Here is a 14,880-nt window from a genome sequence, read left to right as displayed (position 1 = left end):
TAACTACAGGAATTTCATTCTGCAGCTCTACTAATGACCTTGAAATAGTGGTTAACTGGAAAATCCTACTGTCAGTCTTAATATCAGTGAGTTTCAATCACTCGTTAATTCAGTCAATATTTTCAATGTGCCTTGTTTTAAGTAAAGTCCTCTGATGGGATTTTGCTCCCCACCTGCATATTTAACTCGCAGTCAGATTGTGTAATGGATTTTGTAGTATTTATGGTTGTATAAGCAACATCCTTGCATGTGCATATTGTGTTTGTGGGAATGAAGATGGTCAATATCTTAAAGAGGAGATTGAGAACAAATTATTTAATTAGAGCTTCTTTTGAATAAAGAAAAATTTCCTGAGCTATTCCCCCCATCCCAGCATGTTACTGAGGTCTGTTCTGTCCTAGAAACAGAACATGGATGAGAGTATTAAAAATTAAGCTACCGCCAATGTACAAATTCCCAACTTCCATTATTTAAAAGTAAACCAAAGGAAACATTACACACAAAAAACAACAGCAACTCGAAATCAGTTTCCAAAAAAAGGGAAAAAAAGATCTGAGTAAAACTGGTCCCAGAAAACTCAGGGGGAAAAAACAGGGGAAAAGCGAGATGAAAAGTAAAAGCATAAGAAAATGTCTAGAAATCGGGGGATAAACTGAAGCAGTATGGGGCCAGAACTGTTGGAAAAACCCTGTGCATAAAAGCCCTAAGTCTCTAGCCCTCCTGATCTGAGTTACAAGGAAAAAAAATATGCAGCCAATTATTTTCTCTTTATGTCTCCTCAACCAAAGGGACTAGAGACGTACCTTTTTTTGAAAAGCTATAAACAAGTACATTTCAATAGATTGCTATGTTATATAGTGATATCGCTATTGTGTGTGTGTTATGATGTGTCAAGTTGTTTCTGACTTACGATGACCAAAAAAAACCTTTTAAAAGTCCCTCTAGTGGCATGGTGGGACACGGCACCCATGGAACGCCGAAGCAAGGAAAACTTCCCTGTAGGTATGCTCTTGCCAATTGAAACACCTCTACATTCAAAGCTGCCAGCAAAGCCACAGAGAATCATCTGTTTGTGGAGATAGCCTAGGCAAGCCCTTATTATGTGATGTACATTGTGTATTGATAGCAAGATCTGAGTCCAGCGGCACTTTAGAGACCCACTAGATTTCCAGGGGCCGAGCTTCCAAGTTAGAACTTCCTTCTTCAGATAGAGGGAGGTGCTTTGACTCTTGAAAGCTTACACCCTGAAAATCTTGTCGGTCTCTAAAGGGCTACTGGACTCAAGTCTTACTGTTCTACTGAACTCAACTAAAATGTCTGTGAAGTTCCCATCTTGTGAAGAGGCCACCCATTTGCTACTTCTATGGCTAAAAGTCAGTAATGTTCTATCATGGAATAGGAACTTTGTTCCTACAGGGTGCAAGACAGCATGCAGAACATGCAGGGGGTATTACCTTCCAAAGAAGAACTGATATGCTTCATGGAGAGGAGCAGAACAGGAAAGAATGGGTGGGGAGGGATCTGGGAAATGGGGATAGATATTTGGGCAGGATGATATGTGGGAGTCCCTTTGTCATTCCCCTAGAAGATTCTCTGATTTTCTTGATCTTCCCCTCAGGCTTGGAGGAGGCCACCAGAGCCTACTGCTTGCACCCAGAAGCGCAGGGGCAGTACCATGTAACCATGCCACATCAGAATACGAGTTCTCACTAAAAGGATGAATGGGATTATGGGTATATGTGCTGGTTCAGATAGAGTAGGCTAACTATTAGAAAGCCTATTAAATTACACAGATGTCACCAGGACTTCTATTCTCATAGTCCATGAAGGCATTCGACAGCATTGAAAGGACTGCCTTTTCAGAGAGGCATGCCTTTTTAGACCACTTTTAGCGCACACATCAAGATGGGTTACCATGTTAGTCTGTCTGTAGCAGTAGAAAAGAGCAAGAGTCCAGTAGCACCTATAAGACTAACAAAATTTGTGGTAGGGTATGAGCTTTTGTGAGTCACAGCTCACTTCTTTAGATACAGCTAGAATGTGTTCAATGTGATGGACTCACATTCTAGCTGTATCTGAAAAAGTGAGCTGTGACTCACAAAAGCTCATAAACTAACACAAACTTTGTTAGTCTTATCGGTGCTACTGGACTCTTGTTTTTTTCCTACTTTTTGCACACAGATAAGCTTTGATGTATATGCCCCCGCCATTATGGTTTTGGCCAAGATCGACTGAACCCATGTAACCGGTATGTGGAATCAGGCAGGGATTCCCTTTTTTAAAAAAATGGCATTAAAGCATTGAGCTATCACTGTTGTGAGTACTTAATAAAGGCAGCTTCTGCACAGGGACAATTCTCTGTTGTTCTTTCATTGCAGTTGCAATGGCCTTTGCTGCAGCAGCTGAGGTCCCACACGAGGCGATTCTCTGTGGTGTCCCCTTGTGCCCACCATTCCCCCCATCACTGGTGGGCTTTTTGCTGGCTTTTAAAAAAATCAGTACTAGATGCATCACTACAGTGCTATGATAATATAGTGCTGTACCTACTATTGATTCTTAAAAGGTCAGCAAAAAGCTTGCTGGGGGGTGGGGAGAGATCTGTGGGCATGAGGGGATGGGGGTGATGGTGCTAGATGTGGGCATGGAAGTTCCAAAAATCTGCACTTTCCTGTCCAGACTTTGGCCATTTTTGCATGGACAATTTTTGCTGCTTTTGGAACCATCCCTCCTCGGTACTTGCCTACGAGCCCCATGGCACAGAGTAGTAAGCTGCAGTACTACAGCCCAAGCTCTGCTCATGAGTCCATCTGAGTTCGATCCTGGCGGAAGCTGGGTTCAAGTAGCCAGCTCAAGGTTGACTCAGCCTTCCATTCTTCCGAGGTCAGTAAAATGAGCACCCAGTTTCCTTGGGGTAAAGTGTAGATGACTGGGGAAGGCAATGGCAAACCACCCCATAACAACAACAACAACAACAACAACAACAAAAGTCTGCCAAGAAAACATTGTGATGTGATGTCCCCCCATCGGTCAGTAATGACTTGGTGCTTGCACAGGGGACTTACCTTTTCCTTTACCTGGCCCCATCCCTCCTCGGGTTTTCTCCGAATAATTCCCCCTTCAGATTTCAATATGTTGTTTCAAGGATTCTCTTCCGAATTTTCTACTTGCATTTGGATGACACATTGAAACCTGAAGGGGGAGTTAATCATCCGGAATTCAGGAGAAAACCCAAAGAGGTATGGGACCCAAAGTGACAAAAATTGCCTGTGCAAAAAAGGCTTGTGACTAAACCCACCTTAAGTAGTTCTTGAGGAAAGGTTGTTCCAAGGCTGGTTTAGGAAAAACTCGATGGACCTGAAAGAAGTTCAAAGGGGTTGTGCTCCAAGTCCCTTCCCCAGTGTGTCTGCCGACATGCGTGAATCGACAGCACGCTTAGGAGGGGGCCAATGCGGGGTCTCCATCTCAGGGCTCTCAATGCCTCCACTGTTAAGTAAAATCAATGTAATTGACCCTTCTAAATGCAAAAAGTACTGTTACAGGCAGATTTGTATCATATAGTCTGGAAGTATTCATGATTTGCCCTAGATGCAGAGGAGTTAGCCATGTTAGTTTGTAGTTGCAAAATAGTAAATAGTCCAGTAGCACCTTTAAGACCAACCAACTTTATTGTAGCATAAGCTTTCAAGAACCACAGCTCTGTGCTTCTGGATGCATCTGACGAAGAGAGCTGTGGTTCTCGAAAGCTTATGCTACAATAAAGTTGGTTAGTCTTAAAGGTGCTACAGGACTCTCTATGATGTGCTCTGACCTGGATGGCCCAGGCTAGCCTGATCTTTTCAGATCTTGGAAGTTAAGCTGGAGAGGTCCAGACGGGAGACCACTAAAGAAGTCCAGGGTCGCTACACAGAGGCAGGCAATGGCAAATCACCTCTAATCGTCTCTTCCCTTCAACACTCTATGGGGTTGTCATAAGTCAGCTGTGACTTGATGGCACTTCACACACACATATTCATGATTTGGACTCAAGAGGCAAGGCTTTCTCAAATACTTGGGACATGAGATAAAGTAGATTGGTTAACTATGACTCTAAATCATCGCAGTTGTAGATTTCAAGGGGACCACTAAACTGTAGTTACAAAAACTTGCAACAGAAAGTGGCATCAGAGCCAACAATTATGTCTGGGATGTGGGGGAACGGGGATCTCTGAAGCACTGTCAAATTCAGTATGACAGAAGGACAGTTAGGTCGTGGCAGTGGAATCGTTTGAAAAATTGAGTCCTAGTGTCCTGGAATATCCACAATATAAGCTGGGAGAAAGATTTTTTTTTGTAGCGTAAGGATAAAAGAATACCAATAAAATAGCAAATTCTTAACTGATTTCCGTTATAATAGCAGGCGTGATTGGATTAGGTGAGATGCATAGTGGGGTAGTGGATGTGGAGAAATCAGCATTGGTGGTGAGACAGGAAGCCTAAGTCTTGATTTAATCCAGGTGGATGCATTATCTTGAGCTTCATTATCAGTTGCAGTGCCATCACACCTGCTATTATCATTCTTCAACTATTGTCATTTGGCATCTGAAATCGCTCCAGGCTCCAAGATATATGGACAGATGGACTCATGTTCTAGCTGTTTCTGAAGAAGTGAGCTGTGACTCACTAGAGCGCATATCCTACCACAAATTTTGTTAGATTTATAGGTGCCACTGGACCCTTGCTCTTTTCCACATTTTTTTAAGGCAGACTTACTCAGATCTTGCAAACTAAGCGTCTGTTAACGACGGGACGTCGTGGAAGTCTTTCATTCCTGGGGTCGCCATGGATCGGGGGCGACTCGAGGGCACATAAACACGCAACATTTTTTAAAAGGCAAAATGCCCACAATCTGGGCAAGATCATGAAGCTCCCACCGGATGGAAGCGCCCTCCCTTTGCCAGCTCTGCGCCCGAGACGCACGCTGTCGCTGGACACCGCTCCGGCTTCTGCAGCGTGCCCGGCGCTGCACGGAAGCGCAAGAGAGCGCCGAGGCACACTGCCTACATTTGGTGGGCAGGAGGCCCGGGAGAACTTGGAGCGGCCTGGCAAGCCGTCCGGGCGAAAAGGGGCTGACAGGGGCGGCCCTGGAGGGGGCTCGCCAGCGGAGGCGCGGGGGTCCCGGGTCCCTCCCCGGGGCGGGCCGCCGCTTCCCTCTGCCTTCCCCTCCTCTTTCTCGCTGTCACATTCCTGCCGCTTGAGTCAGGCCTGGAGGCGGCGGCAGCAGCGGCGGCGGGCTGCTGGCTGCACCAGGAAGCGCAGGGCCCGCACCATGTAACCGAAGCGCAGGAAGGCGAGCGGCCGAGGGCAAGGAAGGGACGCCGGCCTGGCCATGGGGGACGGCGGAGCCGAGGAGGAGACGGTGGAGCTGCCCCTCACCGACGGTACCAGGGCGCAGGAGGGCGGCGCAGCGGCGGGGTGGCTCCCCTGGTGCGCGCGGGGGTCTTTGGAGACGCCCGGGGCGCATCGGGGTGGCTCCCCCTGGGCCGCCACGGGAAGGGGGCAGGGGCTCTGGTGGGCCCGGATCGGATCCGGGGAGGGGGCCGAGCGGCCGTCCGACCCTCCCGGCGGCGCCTCCGGGAATGACACGATGACCCCGGGGCGCCCCTGCGGCTGGCCGAGCGCCCTGGCGTTTCAGTTCATGACCCGCTTTGGCGGCATGGAGAGGGCGCGCTGGGGGTCCGGCCCGGATTGGGGGGCCGAGCGGGGGCTGCGTCGGCCCGACTTGGGCGCGTGTGGAATCGCGGGGGGGGCGCCCTTGTGTGTGTGTGAGATCGCGGCGTGTAAACAAGATCGGGAGTGCGCGGGATGGGGGGGGGGCAGGTCAAACCTCGAGGGGTCAGATCGGGGTTCCTAACCCGGGTTCGCGATCTTTCGCGGCGGCAGATCGGGTGGCGTAAACTCGAAGGGGGGCGCCCGAGGAACTCTCGGGGCGCAGGAGGAGGTCGAAAGGGCGCTCCTCGCCCGCAAAAACAAGCCGCTTTGCAAGAGCGGATGTCCCGGCTTGCTGCGCCTCGACCTGGAAGCGGGTTCTGCAGAGAAGGTGCAATTGGGCAATGCTTCGGCTCGCTGGGACCGGGCAGAGGGGGGGGGGAGAGGGGGGGGAGAGCTCGGACAGCCCTTCCCTTCCCCGCTGATGGGGCGTGCCGAGCCCGGAAGGGGGTCGTTTCCGAAGTGCCGGAGCCCCCGTCCCCGATGCATGCAGGCCCCTCCTCCTCCTCCTCCCCAGCTGGCGTGGGGGCAGCAGCAGGGGGCGTGGGTGGGTGCTGCTGAATCACTAGCCCACCCCCGCCTCGATTGGCAGGTGGGGGCGAGGAGGGAGCAGCTAAGGAGCTTGGAGGCGTTGGCAGGTGGGCGGTGAGAAGAGGTGTGCGTGTTCGTGTGAACGCAGCTTACTGGTGAGGGCTGTTTGGGGTGTGATACTCCTGGATACCCCTAAGAGGGGGGGGGTCGCTGCATGCTTGGAGGCGCTCAGTAGATATAATGGCTTCCTTACTTTTCCGATTAACAGCATCCAGGCATGATGGATTTTAAGGCAGGGGGATTTTTATTAATACATTGCTACATTGCCGTTCAAAACTTGCCTAACAGTTCCCAGCCTGCCCCCAAAAGTTTGGCCTTCACTTCCAGGAATAGGTGTGTGCCGGTGCATACTTTGCATGTGCTCAGGAAGACTCTGGTAAAAACGCTGCACGTTTCAGGGACGAGCAGCTTTAAACTTGCAGAAATCCAGTCTCCTGCACTCTAGCTGCAAACTGTCGATCTTATTTTCATCTTGATGTTCCTCGGAGGAAGACATGCTTCTCCCTTCTTCCGGTTGAACCTCACAACAACCCTGTGAGGTAGGTCAGCCTGAGACAGAGTGACTGGCCCAAGGTCGCCTAGTGAGCATGACTGAGGGCTTAACTACTTTTCCCTGGGTTCCCCCGCATTCATTCCCTTGCACATGCAGGCCTGATTTTGGATCAACACTGCTGTGTGTGCTGGGAGAGCTTATGCCTCTCCTTGCCACATCATTTTCCTGACCTGAAAGTGCTACAGAGGGATGCTATTTGCCATTTTGGGGGAACCTAGGTGTACTCCATCAGTAAACATTAAGCCCCAAACGGGGCAAAGATTAACCCCCCGGACTGTTTTTGATGGGGGAAATGATGCAGAGGGTGAAGATATTGGCACCGTCTTTCTGCATACAGCAGTCCCAATCTGAATCGGGCCGTTTACACCTGGGAACTGAGTTCCTAGCACAGAATTTGTATCACAAGTCTGATCATGTGGACTAGATCTCAAGACAGATCTTTAGTACTATTCGTTTTGTGGATGAGAAACTGAGGCCAGGAGCAATTGAACATTCTGCCAATGCTCTTTACCGCCTGCTCCCCAACACAACACACACTTGTTACTTTGTCCAGTTGCCTTTTTTGGTAGGAGGAAAAAAAACAAGTGTGTGGAGACCAGGCACACCCTTACTTTGCATGCTGGGCATGACAGGAGCAAAACTCTCCATTTGAGCAAAAGTTAGAAGTTGCCCAATCGTGCCCTCTACAGAGCTGCCCCACACCCTTATTCTGTGAACAACCTGAAATGCCCTCACCCTAATTCCCCTTCTGGTATTCTTGAACATTCTGGGAAGGGTCACATATGCAGCAATGAATTACACACACCTCCTTTTGGGTACAGTGGAGCTGTCTGTCAGCAGTTATTGGCCATGGAGCCTCAAAGTTCAGGTGCAATATACCTTTGAGTACCAGATGCTGGGGCTAGGCAACAGGGGAATGCTTCTGGCTAGTTACTGTTGGAAGCACAGTGCTCGGCTGGTTGGACACTTGCTCACAACCAGCAAATGAATTCTTACGTTCTCATAGCAACCCACTTTTCCTTCAGGAAAGTGTTTAGAGAGTAACATAAAAACTAGGATTGTGCTTTTTTGCAAATCACATGCACATCTTCCCTAGAAACACTGGTTTCAGTTCCCTGTGTGTGTGTGAAGGTGTCGTCACGGATGGCCAGTGCACTCTACACATGCTCAGAGCAACATTTCATTAGTATTTCCTCATATATTTCAAGGTTGGCCCTCTTGGCACTAAATGCAGATGGGGGGGCATTCATTGCTGTTTGAAATTAAGATACTTGTGGGCTACCTTTATTTTGTCATTTATTCAATTTACTGAGGTATTTTTTAGCAACCTTCTCATCCCACAGAAGGACGGGGATTGGAACTATTATTATTTATATTTTTGACCCTGCCTTTCCCCCCTAATGGGGACCTAAGGCAGCTTTCAACATCGTTCTCCTTCATTTTATCCTCACAACGTACCTGTGAGGTAGGTTAGACTGAGAGTGTGTGATTGGCTCAAGGTTCAGCCATCAAGCTTCCAGTACACTGTAGGGATTCAAACCTGGGTCTGCCGGATCCTAGTCTAATACTTACCAGTACACTGCACTTGCTGTCTAACGGTTGTTCATTATATATCCTGTAGTCTGTAATGTTTGTCATGCAACGTTCTTAACCGTGTTCCAGTTTCATTGCATTGTTCATTGTATGTATTATATTGTCCTTATTTGCATTGTTTTAAATGGTACTATACTGTCCTTATTGCACTGTTATGGTGTAATCTGCCTTGAGTCTTAGTGAGAACAGCAGTCCATAAATGACTTAAATTTATTTATTTACTTCATTTATATCTCACCTTTCTTCCCAATTGGGACCCAAAATGGCATATGTAATTCTACTCTCCTGTTTTATCCTCAGAACACCCCTGTGAGGTAGGTTAGATTGAGAGTGTGTGACTGGCCCATCAAGCTTCCATGGCAAAGTGAGGATTTGAACCTGGGTCGCCCCAATCCTACTCTGACACACTAACCACTGCACCATACTGGCTGTTTTAAATATATATTTTTTAAAAAATTATATTTGAATTTATTTTAATATTTTATTTTAAAACACCTATTTAAATATTTATATTTTAAAACGCTTCAAAAAATGTAAAACTGAAGGATAAGATCCTAGAAGATGTTTCTAAATGTTGCTACCTTATCAGAACTGTATAAATATGTAAATAACTAGGAGATACAAAATGTTGTAAGCGAGAAGTCGCCACCGTCTTGTTCCCTGCCCTGGTTTCAAGTGGTTGAGTTAACGTGGTGGGCCCTTCCAGTCGGGTTAGGTATTTGAGAAGGCAGGTGCTGGCCCGTTTTTCTCTCAGAATTGGCCAGGTTGTGAGTCATGTGCCGGAAATGGGGCCTCCTCCCCTTTGCACCCAAGAACTCCGGAGAAGAGGGTGGAGACAGGAGGTGTCCATGAGCAAAGGGAACGTGGCATCAGGAAAGGCAAGGAAAAGTGGGTCACTGTTGGCACTTGTTCCGTTCCTCCTTCCCCTCAGGGCCACAGACCGAAATTTGGTGGTTGGGCCTTGAGCGAAAAGCACAGAATGCGAAAAAGCAAAAATACAAATAAATGTTTTCAAACTAAGGTTCATTAATTCAATCAATTATTGCAAAACAATGAAATAATAAGCGCCGCTTGGATATTCAGTCGTCTCAATGACTTGTTACTGGCTGCTCTAAATCCCATCAGAAGCTTGGGTGAGTCGCAACTCACTCATTGAATTGGTTTCAGTGGGTATCTTGATTAAGATTGCCTGTATTGGGACCTTACTGTTTTACTTCTTTTTTTAAAAAAAATAATGCTGATAATTTAAGAAAGAGGACCAGGGTACCTCTTAAGTGGGTTGGGTCCTGTGGAAATTTTCCACATGTGTGTGTGTGTGTGCGCGCGCGCACGCGCGCATGCATGAGAGAGATTTTTGCTGATTTCTTCTTCCCACTGTGAAGGCATGGTTTCCTTTATGATGTTCCTGGAGGTTCTCTGCCCCCCAGGAACAGTGTTTTATGTGATATTTTGGGCTGTAGGAGGGTGAGGGGGGAAGTCCAGCTTTGCTAATGGAAATCCCTTCTGTCAGCAGATTTAACCCCATTTTCTACACTCACCTGACTGTGGTACTTCCACCTATCCATATTTTTTTATCTTTATCTTGTTCCCTTTGCAGCAAACTTGACAGGCCATGAGGAGAAAGTTGGCATGGAAAACTTTGAATTGCTCAAGGTCTTGGGTACTGGAGGTGAGGAGAAACCTCTCTCATGAGGGCAAGGAAGGTGCATACTTTCCAGTTTCTTTCTTTTTTAAAAATTAAACTCTTAGAGTTGGTTTTTCACAGTATGTCGTGAACAGAATATGTGAGAAAACAAAAGGCAGACAGCAAAAAATTGTACAGTGTAAAGCACAGTAGTGGAAATAGCTACTGCTTTTTTTGCTTTTTATTTATGTACTTGTAAAAATACAAAAATCTAAAATACTGTTATTGTGAACAGAATTATCATTATTATGTTAAGAAACAGATACATTTCCATAACAAGGATACAGAAATAAACCCCACAATTTTGAGATTATAAAACAATTTAAATCATAGAGAATAATGGATGTTTTCTAATGTACTTCTGAAATGTATCGTTGTGAGACATAATGAACACCAACCATTTCTGAACAAATGGATTCTCGTTAATACGTCTTTCTGTGGCTTGTATAAAGGACATTACTTTTGACACCTCACCAATTTTATTAATGGCTTGGATCCTGCAAAAATTAATGGCTTAGATCCTGCAGTGATGGAAGGGATTGCCATCAGCTGAGCAGCTCTTTGTTGCCCCCCCCCCATTACATAGCATAGTGGTTAAGTGGCTGGGCTACTAATCAGCACTCTGTTAGTTCGATTCCCACTACTGCCATGAACTCTGCAGGTGGCCTTGGCTAAGCCACTCCTCTCAGACCCTGCTCCCCAGCTGTATTGCAGGGATAAATAATAACATTGACTTCGTTCACCACTCTGAGTGGGCACTAATCTGTCCAGAAGGGCGGTATATAAACACACTGTTGTTGTTGTTATTATTTTTACAACCCAAAATCCCCTTGAAAAGCTGTTCCTGGGGGACAAGCCCCCCCCCCGGAACAGCATGATGGGAAAGAAAGGTCTACAGTAGGCCACCATTTCCTGCTGGATCCCACCATGTATCAATAACTCTTCAATTTTTCAAATTTCCCTCTGATGGGGGAGTTTGAAATGAAATTTTGTACAGATTCGGAATTTTGATTGAATTTTTCCATATTTGGATCTGAAGTTTTGTATATAGAAGCATTAGATTTGGGGGGCACTTGATATGCCGTAAGGCAATCATGTTTTTACAAGTCTGCTTATCTTTTTTTAATCTTGCCACTTAACCGAGATCTTTAGCAGAGGGTCCCTTTTGATCACCCTAAAGCCTCTGCTGGGGATTATGGGATCTTCATGGACAAAAGCCATGTGGGTTGGGGTGTATGGTAAAAAAGAGAAACAGGTGAGACTGTGTAAAAAAGCTGACTGGATCTAACCCCTGATATCTCTAACACTAGAGATTAGATAGATTGTGGCCAGGTGACATGATCTTTTCAGTGGTGGCATCCTGGCAACAATGTAATTCCCTCCCTAGAGATATTTACCTGGTACCATCATTTTGGTGATATATTAACTTAATAGCCCTTGGATAAATGTGGGGTTTATATTGTACTATGCATGTGTTGAATGTAACATGAGAATTATTCAGTGGATGTATAAAGAAAAATCAAGTGTACACTGTAAACAGATTGTACAAGCGTTCATTGTAACTTGTGAACAGGGCTAATTTTATTAGGTTGAGCCTTTGAGCGGAAAGGTATATAAATATTATCGGCTACTGCTTTACCAGCATTATAGGCTAACCACTTTATTTGGCAGCTTAGTCATTTGATTATCATGCGTTTCTCTCCTTATTACTAGCTACTATTATTGCCACTCTTGGATACTTTTGTAGAAAGACAAAATATAAATATTTCAAACAAAATGAGTCCAGTGTTTTATAGTCTCCTGTAATGGGGAGGGGTTAGGAGCACAGGAGGCATGGCAGTACAGAGTGAAGATTGAATTGAGAGGAAGTTTGGAGGAAAGTGACTCGAGGTATCAGTGTGGTAATCAGTCTGTCATGTCACTCCAGCCTATGGGAAAGTGTTCCTGGTGCGCAAGCTCAGCGGCCACGATGCTGGCAAACTGTACGCAATGAAGGTGCTGCGCAAAGCGGCCATCGTGGCCAAGGCCAAGACAACGGAGCACACGCGCACTGAACGAGCGGTGCTGGAACACGTGCGCCAGTCGCCTTTCCTGGTGACACTCCATTATGCCTTCCAGACTGACTCCAAACTCCACCTTATCCTAGGTATGGGGACACAGGGGCATCAGGATGGGATATGGGAAGGGAGGGGGAAGTGGGACTCCAAAATTATGTTTGGTGTTACAACAATGTTGGTCGTGCATGGATGCTGAAGTTTATGAGGTGCTAAGATCGTGTGGGGAGCCATAGTGGAGGAGAAGGAAGGTATGTGCAGGCTCCATCCCCAGGAAGTTGTGCCTAAGTCAGTTCTGGTTTCTCATAGTTCTCCAGATATTAGCTCGAAGGTGGATTGAGAAATAAAAATGCCTCTGAGCCCACCACATATGGTTGTAGGTTTATCAGGTGTGTTCTTGGAAACCTAAGAGACTTTGGAGGGCAGGGCATAGGGAAAAGAATGTTGACATCACTTCCCGCTGGAACCTGGAAGTGACATCACCATCTCGCTACAATTTTGCCCAATAGAGATTGGGAAATTTCTTAGAGCGTCATCAGTGTTGCTTCTGGGTCCGTGCCAGAAGTGACATCGATGCTTTTCTGATGTCCCTCGCATCACCCCATTTCCCCCCACCTGCTGGGGGCAGCATTATTAGGAAGAGCATTGGTAGGAGTTTGCTCACCAATAGCAGGCAAATGGCAGTGCCTAGGTGGTGGCCCCGTAACCCCTCTTCTTCCTTGCACAGTGGGTGTTCCTGGTACAAGAGCGTGGGCTGCTGCCACCTCCTTCTTGCCAGTCGCCACTCCTTATGAAGAGATAAGGAGGCAGTGGCTGCAGCAGTGACTGCCTTCGTTCGGAGGAAGAAGAAGAGGTGACAGCCACTATCTCCTGAGTGCAAAACAGCAGACCAGATGCACCAGCGGTGGCTGCCTCTCGTCTTCCTCCTCTGCAGACCAGGCTCTCTTCCTCCTTGGACTTGGCCAGCAATGATGACAAAGGTTATAAAGTTGCTCTTATGCGGCCACAGGCAGATCTCCGGGGTGGGAAAATTGGGACGTTAAATGGCCTTTCTGCCCCTGATCGCCCTCCACAGTTTGAAATGTTTTTGATGCAGTCTTGAGGACTAGAAATGTTATGTTTGTGGCACTTTCCCCCCCCTGGTGGACGTTGTTGGAATTCCATGCTCTGTAGAACTGTGGATGCACAAAACACATGCAACTTTAACAGAAGGGGATGCCAAGCATGAACATGGGAGCTCCCCATATTATTATGGCATGGAGGAGCATGCTGGGTGTAAATCAGGCTGAGAATTTGAGAGCTCTGAAAGGGTGTTTGAGAAGTAGAAAAGCAAGCCTGGGCGGGATGCCCCTAAACTGATTCCGTGCCTCCCCTCTCCTAGACTATGTAAGTGGTGGGGAGCTGTTTACCCATTTGTACCAGCGGGACCACTTTTCTGAGGATGAGGTGCGCTTCTACAGCGGGGAGATCATTTTGGCACTTGAACACTTGCACAAGGTAAGAATGGGGAACGGGGATGAACTGGAAAGGGAAGAAACTGTATGAGCCGAGTCCGTGTTAGAAAGAACCAAATGGAGGGAAAGAGTGTCTTAACTCCTTATTCCTCATCCCTGGTTAATGCTGGTGTGTTATCATTGATCCCCCTCTAGATGCAAATGGCATGTATAAAGACAGAGGAATATCCCAAAGAAGACTGTGGCATTCTTTTTAATAATAATATTTGATTTATATACCGCTCTTCTGGACAACTTAACACTCACTCAGAGCGGCTTACAAAATGTGTTGTTATTCTCCTCACAACAATCACCCTGTGAGGTGGGTGGGGCTGAGAGAGCTCTGGAAGAGCTGTGACTGACCCAAGGTCGCCCAGCTGGCTTCAAGCGGAGGAGTCGGGAATCAAATCCGGTTCTCCAGATTAGAGTCCTGCCGCTCTTAACTGCTACACTAGACTGGGGTACACAACACCAAACTGGCTTAATGTATGTTGAAGTAGCATTTTCACCAATTGAACACTCAGATATGCTGCATCTTCACCAGCCAGAGGGGAATGAGACAGCAGCAGCCAGACAGTTGAAAACAAGGGAAGAAGATACCCTGCTGTAGAGCCAAGCAGCTGTCAAGGCACGTCCCTCCAACAGGAGAGGAAGAGGTGGCAGTAACAAAACTGCCTGCTTGCAGTCAGTGCAGCTGTGGCGTATAGGCATTAATAATAATGCTTAGCACTATTTCCAAAATATTTGCAAGTAGAAAGGTGTACTATTGCAAAGGGCTGTTAAGTAAAACGAGAAGCGCAGGTCAGGAAGTCTTTAAGTCTGTAGGTTGCACCGGGGTGGGATCCTTCTCTTCCACTGGTGGTAGCATTGACAGAATGCTTTTTGTGCCAGAGGAAAGTGCCGCAGTTAGGGGAACACATCTGTGGGATCCATCCCGTTGGTCCACTAGTGTACATGAGAGATCACAGGCCACGTGTGTGGCATGAATAAAGGAACATGGCAGCGGGGATATGTGTCTCCAGACCCTAGGAAATGCCTGACTATACTCGCTGTCCATGTCAGCTGTGATAATGTGGTTATTGTTTATGTGCAGGATGAGGATTAATTGCAAAAGGTGTAGATCATGCAAAATGAAAAAAAGACAGTACCCTTGAGAATGGAGATAGA

The 14,880-nt window shown here is 46.9% G+C and overlaps 1 protein-coding gene across 2 annotated transcripts in view; it reads left to right on the top strand.

Moving 5' to 3' along the window:
* The first annotated feature begins 5,204 nt into the window (after nucleotides 1–5,204).
* The window catches only part of RPS6KA4 (ribosomal protein S6 kinase A4), a 42,753-nt gene continuing 33,077 nt past the window's right edge, over nucleotides 5,205–14,880 (top strand). Inside the window, exons 1-4 of one of the 2 annotated variants that reach the window (XM_054993109.1) lie at nucleotides 5,205–5,417; nucleotides 10,080–10,151; nucleotides 12,094–12,312; nucleotides 13,602–13,717. In XM_054993109.1, coding sequence (XP_054849084.1) covers nucleotides 5,366–5,417; nucleotides 10,080–10,151; nucleotides 12,094–12,312; nucleotides 13,602–13,717 — 459 coding nt within the window. In that variant the 5' untranslated portion in view covers nucleotides 5,205–5,365. Of the gene's footprint in view, nucleotides 5,418–10,079; nucleotides 10,186–12,093; nucleotides 12,313–13,601; nucleotides 13,718–14,880 lie in introns of both variants that reach the window. The other variant, XM_054993119.1, reaches the window with a different exon arrangement.

This window comes from Eublepharis macularius, chromosome 1, assembly GCF_028583425.1.
Source record: "Eublepharis macularius isolate TG4126 chromosome 1, MPM_Emac_v1.0, whole genome shotgun sequence".
Classification (NCBI taxonomy): Eukaryota; Metazoa; Chordata; class Lepidosauria; order Squamata; family Eublepharidae; genus Eublepharis; species Eublepharis macularius.
The sequence above is the reverse complement of the archived record's forward strand: the minus strand, read 5'-3'. Positions and strand labels throughout refer to the sequence as shown.